Genomic DNA, 13,140 nt, shown 5'->3' with positions numbered 1-13,140 from the left:
GCTGCCGAGGACAGTAGAGAAGGAACTGCGGGGCCACACTGCGCACGCATCTAATGGACACCAACAGCACGAGGAGGCGCTACAGCGCACGTGTGATGCGGCAGGGCACTGCTAGAAAAATCTCCGATCGCCAGTGCAAGGATGCACCAGCACCCACAGTGGAGCACCCACTGGGGGACACATCTCGAAGAAGAACCACTGCAACCAAGAACCAACTTAATCAAAGAGTCCAGCGAGTGAGCACCAAGTGTGACATACCTCCCGAATGTTCTGCTGCTCCATCTCGTGCCTCTTAATCATGGTTTTTCGCCTGAAGAAGCAGCAGTTTTTGTTGTAGTAGAGCCTCTGCTGGCTGAGAAGATGGGCTTCCTCTTCGGCCTGTGTGTGCTGCAGATTCCCTTTGTGTTTGGATAATCGCTCTTGCTTCTCTTTTTTTGGTGTGCTGTGGTCCTCATTCATCTCCTGGGTCACACAAAGAAATCAAGGAACAAGTTGCTTCTTAAGATCAACCTGCCTATCTTGGTGATGCCCACAGGAGCCCTTTGGGGACAGATGGAAGTGGTACACTTACAGGAGCAGGCAATATCCTTTACCTAGTTACAACAGTACTCCTGTAAGCACCTTTCAGTCTAGGGTCTAAAAGTGCTTTAAAGACACTGAATTCCGTTTTACATACGAGGGCCCAGGAACAAATGACTTGCCCAAAGCCTACATAAACAAGTCAGCGTTAAAGCCATAACTAGAAGGCAGAAAAGCTTGGATTCCAAATCTGTGCTCCACTTACCTGCCAACATTCAAGTTTATGATCAAGGCAGTTCTATTTATGATTCTTTGATGATACTACCTAGCTTGTATATGGTGTTTGATGCTAAGAATGGCAGCAGTAGAAAATTCTGGCTCCCTGGACCAGTTTATAACGTACACAAGTGAAACCTGTGTTCATCTGTTAACCCTAAAGCACACACTACTGGAAGGCCATGTTCCTTGTACAGATAAATTGACACCTGGCTTCCTTTGCCCTGTCTGAACCAGCACCTGGAGCCCAGATGGTTCTTTAAAGACAACAAGTGCTGGAAGTACCAACATCTTTAAAGACTTTAAAAAAAGCAGTTTTCAGGTATCTAAAAGGATGTTTCAAGGAAGAAGGAAAAAACTTGTTCTCCTTGGCCTCTGAGGATAGGACAAGAAGCAATGGGCTTAAACTGCAGCAAGGGAGGTTTAAGTTAGGGATGTTAAGGACTAGTCGACTATCCAATAAGCAAATGCCTATAGGATAGTTGAGTCGATTAGTCAGTTCTCCCACCCCTTGCTTCCTCTATCAGATAGAATAAGCAAAGGGAGGAGGAAGAGAGGGTACTTCAAAGCGGCAGCGCCGCACGGAGACCGTACCCCAAGCTCTGTGCAGTGCTGCCCCTTTGAAATGCTGCAGCAGTGTTTCAAAGGGGCAGCACCGCACAGAGCCTGGGATCAGCTGTATGGCACTGCTCCTTTGAAACACCACTGCAGCATTTCAAAGTGGCAGTGCCACGTGGAGCCTGGGGTCAGCTGGGGACTCCCTAGCTGACCCCAGGCTCCCTGTGACATTTCTGTGGAGTCCGGAGTCAGCTGGGGAGTCCCCAGCTGATCCCAGGTTCTGGGGAAATGTTGCGCAGAGACCGGGATCAGCTGGGGAGTTCCCAGCTGACCCCGGCTCTGCGTGGCATTTCAAAGTGGCAGCGCTGCATGGAGCCCAGGGTCAGTGGGGGACTCTGAGTCCCCCACTGACCCCAGGATCTATGTGGGTGCTTCCACTTTGAAATGCACAAGAGCCCCTGCTGGGACTCTTGTACATTTCAAAGCTGGTACCTGCGTGAAGCCCGGGGCTAGTGGGAAGTCTTGCTGAATCCAGGCTCCACATGGGTGTTTCCGCTTTGAAATGCACAAGAGCCCCTGTGGGGGATCTTGTACATTTCAAAGGAGGAATGCAGAAGTGCCTATCGACTAGTAAATTAATCGTTATTTAACATCCTTAGTTTAGGTTGGACATTAGGAAAAAGTTCCTAACTGTCAGGGTGGTCAAACACTGGAATAAATTGCCCAGGGAGGTTGTGGAATCTCCATCTGTGGAGATATTTAAGAGTAGGTTAGATAAATGTCTATCAGGGATGGTCTATGCCAGTGTTTCCCAACTGGTGCTCTGCGGAACCCTGGGGTTTCATGGAGCACAACGAGGGGTTCCGCGAGGAGCCGGCGATCCCCTGCCCCCTCTGAAAGAGAGAGAGAGCCGGCTAGCCAGCATGGAGCTGGTCCAGACCCCGCGTGTGCGCGACCTCCTAGCCTGGCCCCAGAGCGTCTCTCCCCCGGACCCATCCCTGCTGTGCGCGACCTTCCCTGAAGGTGAGCGCCGGCCCCAGGAGCGCCGCAGATTGGCTGCCCGCGCTCTGGGGGGGGGGCGCCGACCCCGGACTCACAGCGCTTGGGGGGGGGGCGCCGTGCCCGGGCGCACAAGTGTCCCCTCCCTCTAGCTCCTGGCAGGCGAACGGCCACACCCCCTGGCGCCCAGCAACCTCCAGTGGTTGGGGACCACTGCACCAAAGGGACAAGGGTGGAAGAGAGACAATTGCCAGGGGGCCAAGCACAGACAATGAGGAAAAGGGCAGGAGGGGAGGTGTCAGTGGGAGGGGGACAGGGTGATGCTGGGAGGGGAGAGGGTAAGAGCATTGGGGGCTAGAGGGGGAGGGGTGGGTGCTGGGAGAAGGCTTGAAAGAAGTGGTGGGCATGAGGAAGGCTGGGTTGGAGCAAGTCATGTGAGAGGGCAGAGGGGCATGAGGGGAATGGGGGCAGAGGGTGGTGAGGGGTGGGCATCAGGGAAAAAGGGAGCAAAGGGGGCAGGGGAAGTGAGGGAAGGGGGAGGCATCAGGAGGGTGCAGGGCTAAGGGAAGGTGCAGGTGCCAGGGGATTCTGGGCAGACACCGGCCCAGTGGAGGGACCACCATCAGAGGAGAGAGGCTGGGCAGATTTGTAGAGGGAGGTGTTAGGAGAGGGGATGAGGAGGGGTAGCTCACATGATCAGAGTGGGGCTACTGGAGGAGTGGGCACAGGGGGGAGAGAAGGGCTGGTGGAGGGGGGCAGGTCTCAGGAGGGCTGAGGGCAGTGAGAAGGGCAGGAGTCAGGACAGCAGAGGAGGGTGAGGAGTTGGGGGGCAGCAGGCACCAGGGGAGCTGATGGAGCAAGGGGAGACATGGCAGCAGAGGGAAAAGGTAGAGGTTTAAAAATATTTATAAATAACTTGGGTGCCACATCCAAACAAGCCACATGAACTCAACACTGGTGCACAACACAAAATTCATTTTGCTCATGTGAGGAAACTCTTAGGCTGTGTCTACACTGGCAGTTTCTTGTGCAAGAACACATCCACTCTTCCACGTGCGAGCTGTGCTTTTGCACAAGAGCATCTATGGCAGTGTGGACACTCTCTTGTCCAAGAACGTGCCGATGGCCATTTTAGCCATAGGGCTTTCTTGCTCAAGAAATTCATGATGCCTGTCTACACTGGCCTCTTGCGCAAGAACAGTTGCTCAAAAGGGCTTATCCCTGAGTGGGAGCATCGTAGTTCTTGCGGAAGAAGCCCTGATTTCATACATGAGAACGTCAGTGTACTTGCGCAAGAACACACGGCCAGTGGAGACAGGCAGCACATTTCTGCGCAAGAGCGGCCGCTTTGGCTCAAGATCGTGCCAGTGTAGACACAGCCAAGGGGAGGGAGGAAGGCAGGGGCAGGGAATCAGCACTGGCTCAGCATGTCTGCATGGTTCGGGGGAAGGTGCAGGGAAATTGAGCTCAGCTGGGTTGCAGAGTGGGGAGGTCTGGGGAGCTGGGCTGGGCTGTGGGGTGGGGTGGGGGGTTTGTGTGTGGAGCTCAGAGCTCAGTTTGACTTCAGGAGGAGGGAGCCTCTTACATCCCCACACTCCTGCATCCCCAAATCCTCAGTCTTCTGCCACAACGTTCCTCCACCATCCACACATCACAAATCTGTGTCCTGAGCCCATCATACTCACAACCTCCTTGCCCTGAGCCCCTCACACACCACAACCCAAACTCCAGCACCCTCACAGTCACAAGCCTGTGGCTTGCTCAGCACAACAACCCTCCCCCTGACCCCAACACTCCTCAGCCTGGAGCCCCCTCCCCGAGCCAACAGCCCCTTCTCCTGCATCCAAATTCCCTCCCAGAGCTTGTACTTCTCACCCCTTCCCACCCCCAAATCCCTCATTCCCACCCCACACCTCACTCTCACTAGGTTTAGACAGGTATAAGGGCTGGGGATAGCAAGTGATGGAGAGGAGGGGAACAGAGCGGATGAGGCCTCATGGAAGGGAGATGGGGGGGGGTCTTGGGTCATGAATTGGTGGGTCTCTCTCTCCTCCCCCGCCCCCCCTTTTTTTTGCTTGACAAACCTAGGGATTCCTTGAAATTTTGAAAAGCTGAAAAGGGTTCCTCAGCCAAATAAAATTCGGAAACACTGGTCTAGACAGTGCTGGGTCCTGCCATAGGGGCAGGGGACTGGACTCGATGACCTCTCGAGGTCCCTTCCAGTTCGAGGATTCTATGAAAAGAACCTCAGGTATGTAGTGAAATGCTCCCCAATCCAGTTCAACTTTTCCTCAGGGGCTTGCCCTCAGTCTGGATCCAAACGGAACCATGTGTTACTAATCCCAGTTTTAAATGCAACATGTCTTGTTACATGTGAAATGCTGCCCATGGGGTACTGAGTTAAGAGGCACTACTTTCCTTTGGTAACTACAGCTGGTCCCTGAGTCACAGCTAGCCTAACTTGCTTGCAGACTCTTTGGACCAGTGGTTCCCAACCTTTTTTATACTGCGGACTGGCAAACTCATTCAAAAACTGTTGGCAGACAGGCACTGAAGTATTTGCACATTCGCTATGGTAATTCATTTATTTGCATTTTCATTATGGTAATTTTAGCCCATGGTCTATCAAGCAGATCAAAGGAGGGGGGACATGATGGTTAATAAGAATTTGAAAAACTGCTGCACACACACATTTTAAAAACCAATAAAATAGTTGTTAATACTTGTTAAAGAGTATTCTCCAGTCCAAACGTTTTGCCTCAACTGCACCAGAATTAAAGAGGTAGTACTAACACATTCTGCACATTCATATTTTCCTATGCACTTAATAATGCATAATGATAATGTGTGTACCTGCTGGCTGGGAGCAGCTGGAGGCCTGGAAGAGGCTCCCACTGAGTGCGGAAGGAGGAGAACGGGGTCGCAGGAGCAGCTGCCCTTCACCCAGCACTTGCAATCACTGGAGCTGGAACTGGGGCCACAGTGAGGTTGCCCCAGTAGGTAAAGCCTCACCATGGTCCTGGCTCCAGCCACAGCACACCCAGCTACCAGCTGCCCCACTCACCCTGTTGCTGCGTGTAGAACTGCACAGGAAGGGAATTCCCTGGGAACCCCAGGGGGTGGAACTAAATAAAAACTGGGGGCGTGGCCCATCAGACAGCGGTTCATGGACTGGTGGTTGGGAACTGCTGCTTTGGACAGTTTCTCAACCGCAAGTTTATTATACAGCTATGAGGTGCATGGCAAGAGTGGAATCACAGGGCTTACAGAATCCAGATGGGTCTCCAGCCTATCCCCTCAATAGCTGAAGTACTACACACTGCTCTAATAAGTTTTTAGTTTTCCTCTTTCTAATCCTCCTGGAGTCAAACATCTATGGCATTACAGAGGACACCACCACCACAATATAACAGTATCAAAAGGGACTGATGAAGAACATTCCAGGAAGACACTGGGTAGGACTCTTGTGGGGTCATACTCCTCTCTGCTACGGATTTGTCTTGTGACCCTGGGTAAGTCATTTAACCCTTCTATGACTCAGTTCCCTCAGTTGCTAAATGAAGATAATACATTTATTTAGCCCCCCACCCCCGCCCACTCACATGGGCTGTGTCTAGACTGCATCCCTTTTCCGTAAAAGGGATGCAAATTAGACACATCGCAATTGCAAATGAAGCAGGGATTTAAATCCCCCCCGCTTCATTTGCATAAACATGGCTGCCGCTTTTTTCCGGCTCGGAGCTTTGCCGGAAAAAAGCGCCAGTCTAGACGGGGATCTTTCGGAAAATAAAGCCTTTTCCGAAAGATCCCTTATTCCTGATTTTAAGAGGAATAAGGGATCTTTCGGAAAAGGCTTTATTTTCCGAAAGATGTGCATCTAGACTGGCGCTTTTTTCCGGCAAAGCTCCGAGCCGGAAAAAAGCGGCAGCCATGTTTATGCAAATGAAGCGGGGGGGATTTAAATCCCTGCTTCATTTGCAATTGCGATGTGTCTAATTTGCACCCCTTTTACGGAAAAGGGGTGCAGTCTAGACACAGCCCTGGGTTTTTTGTTACTAAGTTTAATAAATGAAAGGTCTTTGAAATGCTTTTGATTCCCAAATGCAAGGTGCTATGTAAATGCACATTGTCATGTACTAAAATAGACTTGCAAGGCAAGCCACAACAGCAGCAGCACAGGTAGTGCAGTTGCATGACAAGCTATTTGAACTGCAGTTTTCAGTGAAGCACTCTGTCAAAATACACTTTACTGAAGTAGTTCCATGGAGAAACAGGATATTTGAGGAAGGATTTTTCTGATTAAATTCCAAACAAGCATTACAGCTCCATGAAGGTAGGCTAGATGGGATGGAGGCAGGCTAGCCTGCTTGTTTGTGGACACCCCGAAGACTGACCAGGGTCACTGTGTGGGCATGGTCCCCAAAGGTAACAAGGAGCATGAAGTGTGCTCAGCTCTGCTAAGAGATGGGGAATGACAAAACTATCCCTGTGGTGATGCCCAGGAATCCCATCATTTAACAAACATTACAGTGGTGTCAAATGGGGCCTCAGCACAGGCTGCAGAGCATGTTGGCCACAACCTCAAAGGTGTATGGATACATAAGGGCTACGTCTACACTGGCCCCTTTTCCGGAAGGGGCATGTTAATTTCAGCTATCGTAGTAGGGAAATCCGCGGGGGATTTAAATATCCCCCGCGGCATTTAAATAAAAATGTCCGCCGCTTTTTTCCGGCTTTTAGAAAAGCCGGAAAAGAGCGTCTACACTGGCCCCGATCCTCCGGAAAAAGCGCCCTTTTCCGGAGGCTCTTATTCCTACTTCAAAGTAGGAATAAGAGCCTCCGGAAAAGGGCGCTTTTTCCGGAGGATCGGGGCCAGTGTAGACGCTCTTTTCCGGCTTTTCTAAAAGCCGGAAAAAAGCGGCGGACATTTTTATTTAAATGCCGCGGGGGATATTTAAATCCCCCACGGATTTCCCTACTACGATAGCTGAAATTAACATGCCCCTTCCGGAAAAGGGGCCAGTGTAGACGTAGCCCTTGAGTCAGTCTGGTCCTCACAAATAAACCTTAAAACCTCTTAAAGTGCATTAACCAAGCAGGGCTGGAAGCAGGAGTGTCAGGCAAGGCTCTTTGGTTAAGGAACTCTCAGAGGACAATAGCCCTGCTGGTTGCCTTTGGAGCATTCATTTCTGCAGACTTTTCCTTGTCTGTATTTTCTCAAGTACGCATTCAGCCAAGCACTTACGCGTATGCTTAAGTTTCATTGCTCCAACAGGCCTCAAGCACATGCCCCTTAATGCATCTCTTCTCCTCCTCATTTGCTACCCCTTTTCTCCTTGCATTTTATGGCCCTTTTAGGTCCCTTTGACCTGGTGTGGTGTCTACCTTTACGCATGGGCTGCATCTAGACTGGCATGATTTTCCGGAAATGCTTTTAACGGAAAAATTTTCCGTTAAAAGCATTTTCGGAACAGAGCATCTAGATTGGCACGGATGCTTTTCCACAAAAGCACTTTTTGCGGAAAAGCGTCCGTGGCCAATCTAGACGCGCTTTTCCGCAAAAAAGCCCCAATCGCCATTTTCGCCATCGGGGCTTTTTTGCGCAAAACAAATCGGAGCTGTCTACACTGGCCCTTTTGCGCAAAAGGGACTTTTGCCTGAACGGGAGCAGCATAGTATTTCCGCAAGAAGCACTGATTTCAGACAGTAGGAAGTCAGTGCTTTTGTGGAAATTCAAGTGGCCAGTGTAGACAGCTGGCAAGTTTTTCCGGAAAAGTGGCTGATTTTCCGGAAAAACTGGCCAGTCTAGACACAGCCATGCAGTTTGGGATGGCACTGGCTGTATATATAGGCAGGCCATTTATTTATTTTGATTTTGTATTGGTAATTGCTGGGCCCATTGATGACTACTGGCAGGTGCCTTATAAATGGTTTAAATAAAGCTGATGACCACATTTGTGCTCTATGGGGGACGCCGGAGGGAATCTCCAGGGGTATGTCTACACTACAGCACTAATTCAAACTAACTTAGTTCGAATTAGTTAATTCAAACTAAGCTAATTCGAACCAACGGATCCAGACTAAAAAACTAGTTCGAATTAGCGTTTTGCTAATTCAAACTAGCATGTCCACATTAAGTGGACCCTGAACAGAGGTTAAGGATGGCCGGAAGCAGTGCCGGCAGGGCATCAGAGGAGGACTTAGAGCATGGAGCTGCTGTCTCAGGCTAGCCGAGGGCTGTGCTTAAAGGGACCCGACCCCACCCCGGACAGACAGTTCTCAGGGTTCCCCACTTGCAAAGCAATCCTGGCTTGGAGTGCCCTGAGTGCCCACACATGGCACATCACACCACTCGGCCATCAGACCGGCTGCACTTGCCGCAGGCTGCCATCTGGGGAGAGGAGGCAATCGGGGGGCTGCAGGAGAGCTTCCACCCCCAGAAGCCCGCAGAGCCAGCCCAGTCCTCCCCATCGGGGGCTTGTACCCCATTCCTCCCTCACCTCCTTCCACTTACCCTTCCCTAGCCCCCCTTCCTGATGTACAAAATAAAGGACACGTGTGTTCAAAAATAGAAACTCTCTTTATTGAAGTGATGGAGGTTGGGTCCATGGAGTGGCATTAGCCAGGGGGTAGGAGTGGTGTCCCTGCCAAAGTTTTTGGAAGGCTGGAGAGGGATGGCACGAGACAAATGGCTTGGTCACTGTCTTCGGTCCATCCCCTCCAGGGTCCCTAGGGTCGGCCGCTGTCGGCAGACAGGCTACTGGGCTAGATGGACCTTTGGTTTGACCCAGGACGGCCATTGTAAGCTCAAGGCTCAGGGTCGGGGGTCTCAGTGGACCACCTTGATTTTCATGCACACCTGCTCCTGGGTGGCCAGGCTGGCAGCTCTCCTGCCCTAGACGGCCACTTTCCTGTGCCTAGTGCGGAGGTCGTGGACGAGGTCCACGATGTCCGCACTAGACCAGGCGGGTGCCCGCCTCTTGCGGTCCCGGGCAAGCTCCCGGGAGCCGCCAGTCTGGTCCCGGGAAGAGGGGGAGGGCTGGGGGGCATCGGGTGGCTGGCTCGAGCTGTGCCAGGTGCAGGGTCTGCTAGCTGGGTGCTGGCAGGCTTGCACCTGGCACGGGCACCGTAGCCAGACCGTGCCCCTTTAAGGGGTCCGGGGCCGGGAGGGGGGCAATAGAGTTTCCCTGGTGTTGGCCAGAGTGGCCACCAGGGCAAGCTGGGGAGGGCTAGCCTCCCACTAGTTCGAATTAAGGGGCTACACACCCCTTAATTCGACCTAGTAAGTTCGAACTAGGCTTAATCCTCGTAAAATGAGGTTTACCTAGTTCGAACTAAGCGCTCCGCTAATTTGAATTAAGTTCGAACTAGCGGAGCGCTAGTGTAGCGCCTATCAAAGTTAATTCGAACTAACGTCCATTAGTTTGAATTAACTTTGTAGTGTAGACATACCCCAGGAGCTTTGTAGAGTTTCACCTTCTTGCAGCCCTGCTGATGCTACTAAGAATATTAGTAGACCACTCTGGAATGATGCCAGGTGTTCCCAGTTCCTGAACTCCTGAGACGTTAGGCATCTGAATTTGGATAGCCATATGGTAATGGGCATTAAACCACTGGGCAGGCCCAAGTTTATCAAAAAGCAAAGTTTGGACCGTACTTGTTCCAAACCTCTTTGAAATGTGGTGGTTCTTACTTCTTTAATCTTTTTCTTGCAAAGCTTGTATTGCTTCTTCTGACTTTCTAAAAAGGTCGCCAGATCTTTCTTCTGCTGTGCCAAAATCTGTTGCTGGAATTTCTTCTCCTCTGCTGCAGCCATCTTTGCCTGAGAGAGAGAACATGCATGAGTGCCCAAAGTATATCACAAAGGAACATGTAACTGTGCATTCTGTCACTCTGCAGCCCTGCAATGCAATGTCCTAGTCCATCAATATCCAACTACACAAAAGTTTATTGTAAAAATATTACCACCCACATACATTTAAGGATTTCTTCATGTTTCCTGTCTCCCCCAGCAAAACCCAAAATCAAATGTTAAAACATTCAGGGTATGTCTACACTACAGCACTAATTCGAATTAGCGCATCTAGACCCAAAAACTAATTTGAATTAGCGTTTTGCTAATTCGAACTAGCATGTCCACATTGGTAGACCCTGAACCGAAGTTAAGGCTGGCCGGAACAGGTGCTGGCAGGGCACCAGGTTAGGACTTAGAGGCTGTGTCTAGATTGCATCCCTTTTCCGTAAAAAGGATGCAAATTAGACACATCGCAATTGCAAATGAAGCGGGGATTTAAATCCCCCCCGCTTCATTTGCATAAACATGGCTGCCGCTTTTTTCTGGCTCGGGGCTTTGCCGGAAAAAAGCGCCAGTCCAGACGGGGATCTTTTGGAAAATAAAGCCTTTTCTGAAAGATCCCTTATCCCTTATTTTAAGAGGAGGGAGAGGGAGCTGGAAGGGGGAAGCCAGGGGAAGGAGGAGGAGGGGAAGTATAAAACTATAGTACACCATATCTTCAGTACTGTGTACAGATGTGGTCTCCTCACCTCAAAAAAGATATTTTGGCCTTGGAAAGGGTTCAGAAAAGGGCAACTAAAATGATTAGGGGTTTGGAACGGGTCCCATATGAAGAGAGGCTAAAGAGACTGGGACTTTTCAGTTGAGAAAAGAGGAGACTGAGGGGGGTTATGATAGAGGTCTATAAAATCATGAGTGGTGTGGAGAGGGTGCATACAGAAAAGTTCTTCATTAGTTCCCATAATAGAAGGACTAGAGGACACCAAATGAAATGAATGGGTAGCAGGCTTCAAACTAATAACAGAAAGTTCTTCTTCACAAAGCAAATAGTCAACCTGTGGAACTCCTTGCTGCAGGAGGCTGTGAAGGCTAGAACTAGAACAGAGTTTAAAGAGAAGTTAGATAAAGTCATGGAGGTTGTGTCCATGGAGTGCTATTAGCCAGGGGGTAGGAACGATGTCCCTGGCCTCTGTTTGTGGAAGGCTGGAGATGGATGGCATGAGACAAATCGCTTGGTCACTGTCTTCGGTCGATCCCCTCCGGGGTAGCTGGCGTTGGCCGCTGTTGGCAGACAGGCTACTGGGCTAGATGGACCTTTGGTCTGACCCAGTACGGCCATTGTAAGCTCAGGGCTCAGGGTCGGGGGTCTCACTGGACCACCTTGATTTTCATGCAAACCTGCTCCTGGCTTTGCATGTGGCCTTTGGTGGCCAGGCTGGCAGCTATCCTACCATAGACAGCCACTTTCCTGTGCCTAGTGCGGAGGTCGTGGATGTTGGAGGCCTCCCCCCAAACCTCGATGAGGTCCATGATGTCTGCACTAGACCAGGCGGGTGCCCGCCTCTTGCGGCCCTGGGTAGGCTCCTGGGAGCCGCCAGCCTGGTCCTGGGAAGAGGCGGAGGGCTGGGGGGCATCGGGTGGGTGGCTCTGTGCCGTGCCAGGTGCAGGGTCTGCTGGCTGGGTGCTGGCAGGCTTGCACCTGGCACGGACACCGTAGCCAGCCCGTGCCCCTTTAAGGGCTCTGGGGCTGGGAGGCGGGCAGAAGAGTTTCCCTGGTGGTGCCCAGAGTGGCCACCAGGGCAAGCTGGGGAGGGCTAGCCTCCCACTAGTTCCAATTAAGTGGCTACACAGCCCTTAATTCAAACTAGTTAATTCGAACTAGGCGTTAGTCCTCGTGGAATGAGGTTTACCTAGTTCGAATTAAGCGCTCCGCTAGTTCCAATTAAGTTCGAACTAGCGGTTTGCCTGTGTAGCGCCTATTAAAGTTAATTCGAACTAACGTCTGTTAGTTCGAATTAACTTTGTAGTGTAGACATACCCTCAGTCTCTTGCATTAGCCTTAACACCTTGTATGCATGTGGACTTTTACACACAACTCTATACTTGTCAAAGGAAAGGCTAGGACAGTGCAAACTTTTTTACCCTACCCAATTAACATGCCTCATCCCATGACCTAGAACAGTGGTTCCCAAACTTTTCAGCATCACGCCCCCATTTTGATTTTGGAGAAACCCTCACGCCCCTCAAAACTTGTGCAAAAAAAAAAAAAGGAACTGACCAGGGCCCAAAACCAAAAACAGCAGCAAAACTTGGGCAGGGATTGATGGCCTCGTGCCCCCCCTGGAATTTCTTCACATGCTCCCAGGAGGGTGCCCCCCCCCCAGTTTGGGAACCCATGACTTAGAAGAACTACATCATTCTAGGGCTATGAAGGCAGTTCAGTTTTCAGGGCCTATTCTGGGAATGCCAGTGAAGTTACTAGTCTGTGCCAACTGGTGTTTGGGGACACACAGCAATTAGGAACTAGACTGAGATCCAAGCTGGCTGTTTGGGGAAAACAAACTGCCAAAGCAACAGTAGCCACTTGCAGCTCCCCAAATCCATATTTTAGATACGGTTGAACAGTCTTTCCCTGGAGATCACTAGCTGTGCTTTTGTGTGCAGTCTCCTGGCCCAGATAGGTCATAATTACTGACCTCCTTCTCCATGATAGACACTTGCTTCTTGGCCAGCTTCTCCAGCTCTATAGACGAGTTGTTGGCATGGGTCTCCACCTCCTTCTGCAGCTTGAGGTGGTGCTCGTCCATCTCGGCCTTCAACTTGTTCTCCAGGGCGATCAGCTGCTTCTGGTGCTGGCGCCGGATCCGCTTATAACCTGACATCTGTTCCCGCAACTCGTTCTCCTGCTCATGCTCATGGATCTGTCTTGTAACCTGATGTCATTGAAAAGGAAAAAGTCATTAAAGGCTTATTTTGCAGGCAAGTCTCCCCCT

At 50.8% G+C, this 13,140-nt stretch overlaps 1 protein-coding gene across 1 annotated transcript in view; it reads right to left on the bottom strand.

The window, feature by feature from the left end:
• The window catches only part of LOC102445873 (serine/threonine-protein kinase TAO3-like), a 159,301-nt gene that overhangs the window by 95,793 nt on the left and 50,368 nt on the right, over positions 1–13,140 (bottom strand). The window contains exons 2-4 of the mRNA XM_075918556.1: positions 12,844–13,080; positions 10,046–10,174; positions 259–462 (exon numbers count right to left, since the gene is read on the bottom strand). Of these exons, the coding sequence (XP_075774671.1) occupies positions 259–462; positions 10,046–10,174; positions 12,844–13,029 (519 nt within the window). The 5' untranslated portion in view covers positions 13,030–13,080. The remainder of the gene's footprint in view (positions 1–258; positions 463–10,045; positions 10,175–12,843; positions 13,081–13,140) is intronic.

This window comes from Pelodiscus sinensis, unplaced genomic scaffold (assembly GCF_049634645.1).
Source record: "Pelodiscus sinensis isolate JC-2024 unplaced genomic scaffold, ASM4963464v1 ctg42, whole genome shotgun sequence".
NCBI classification, from domain to species: domain Eukaryota; kingdom Metazoa; phylum Chordata; order Testudines; family Trionychidae; genus Pelodiscus; species Pelodiscus sinensis.
The sequence above is the reverse complement of the archived record's forward strand: the minus strand, read 5'-3'. Positions and strand labels throughout refer to the sequence as shown.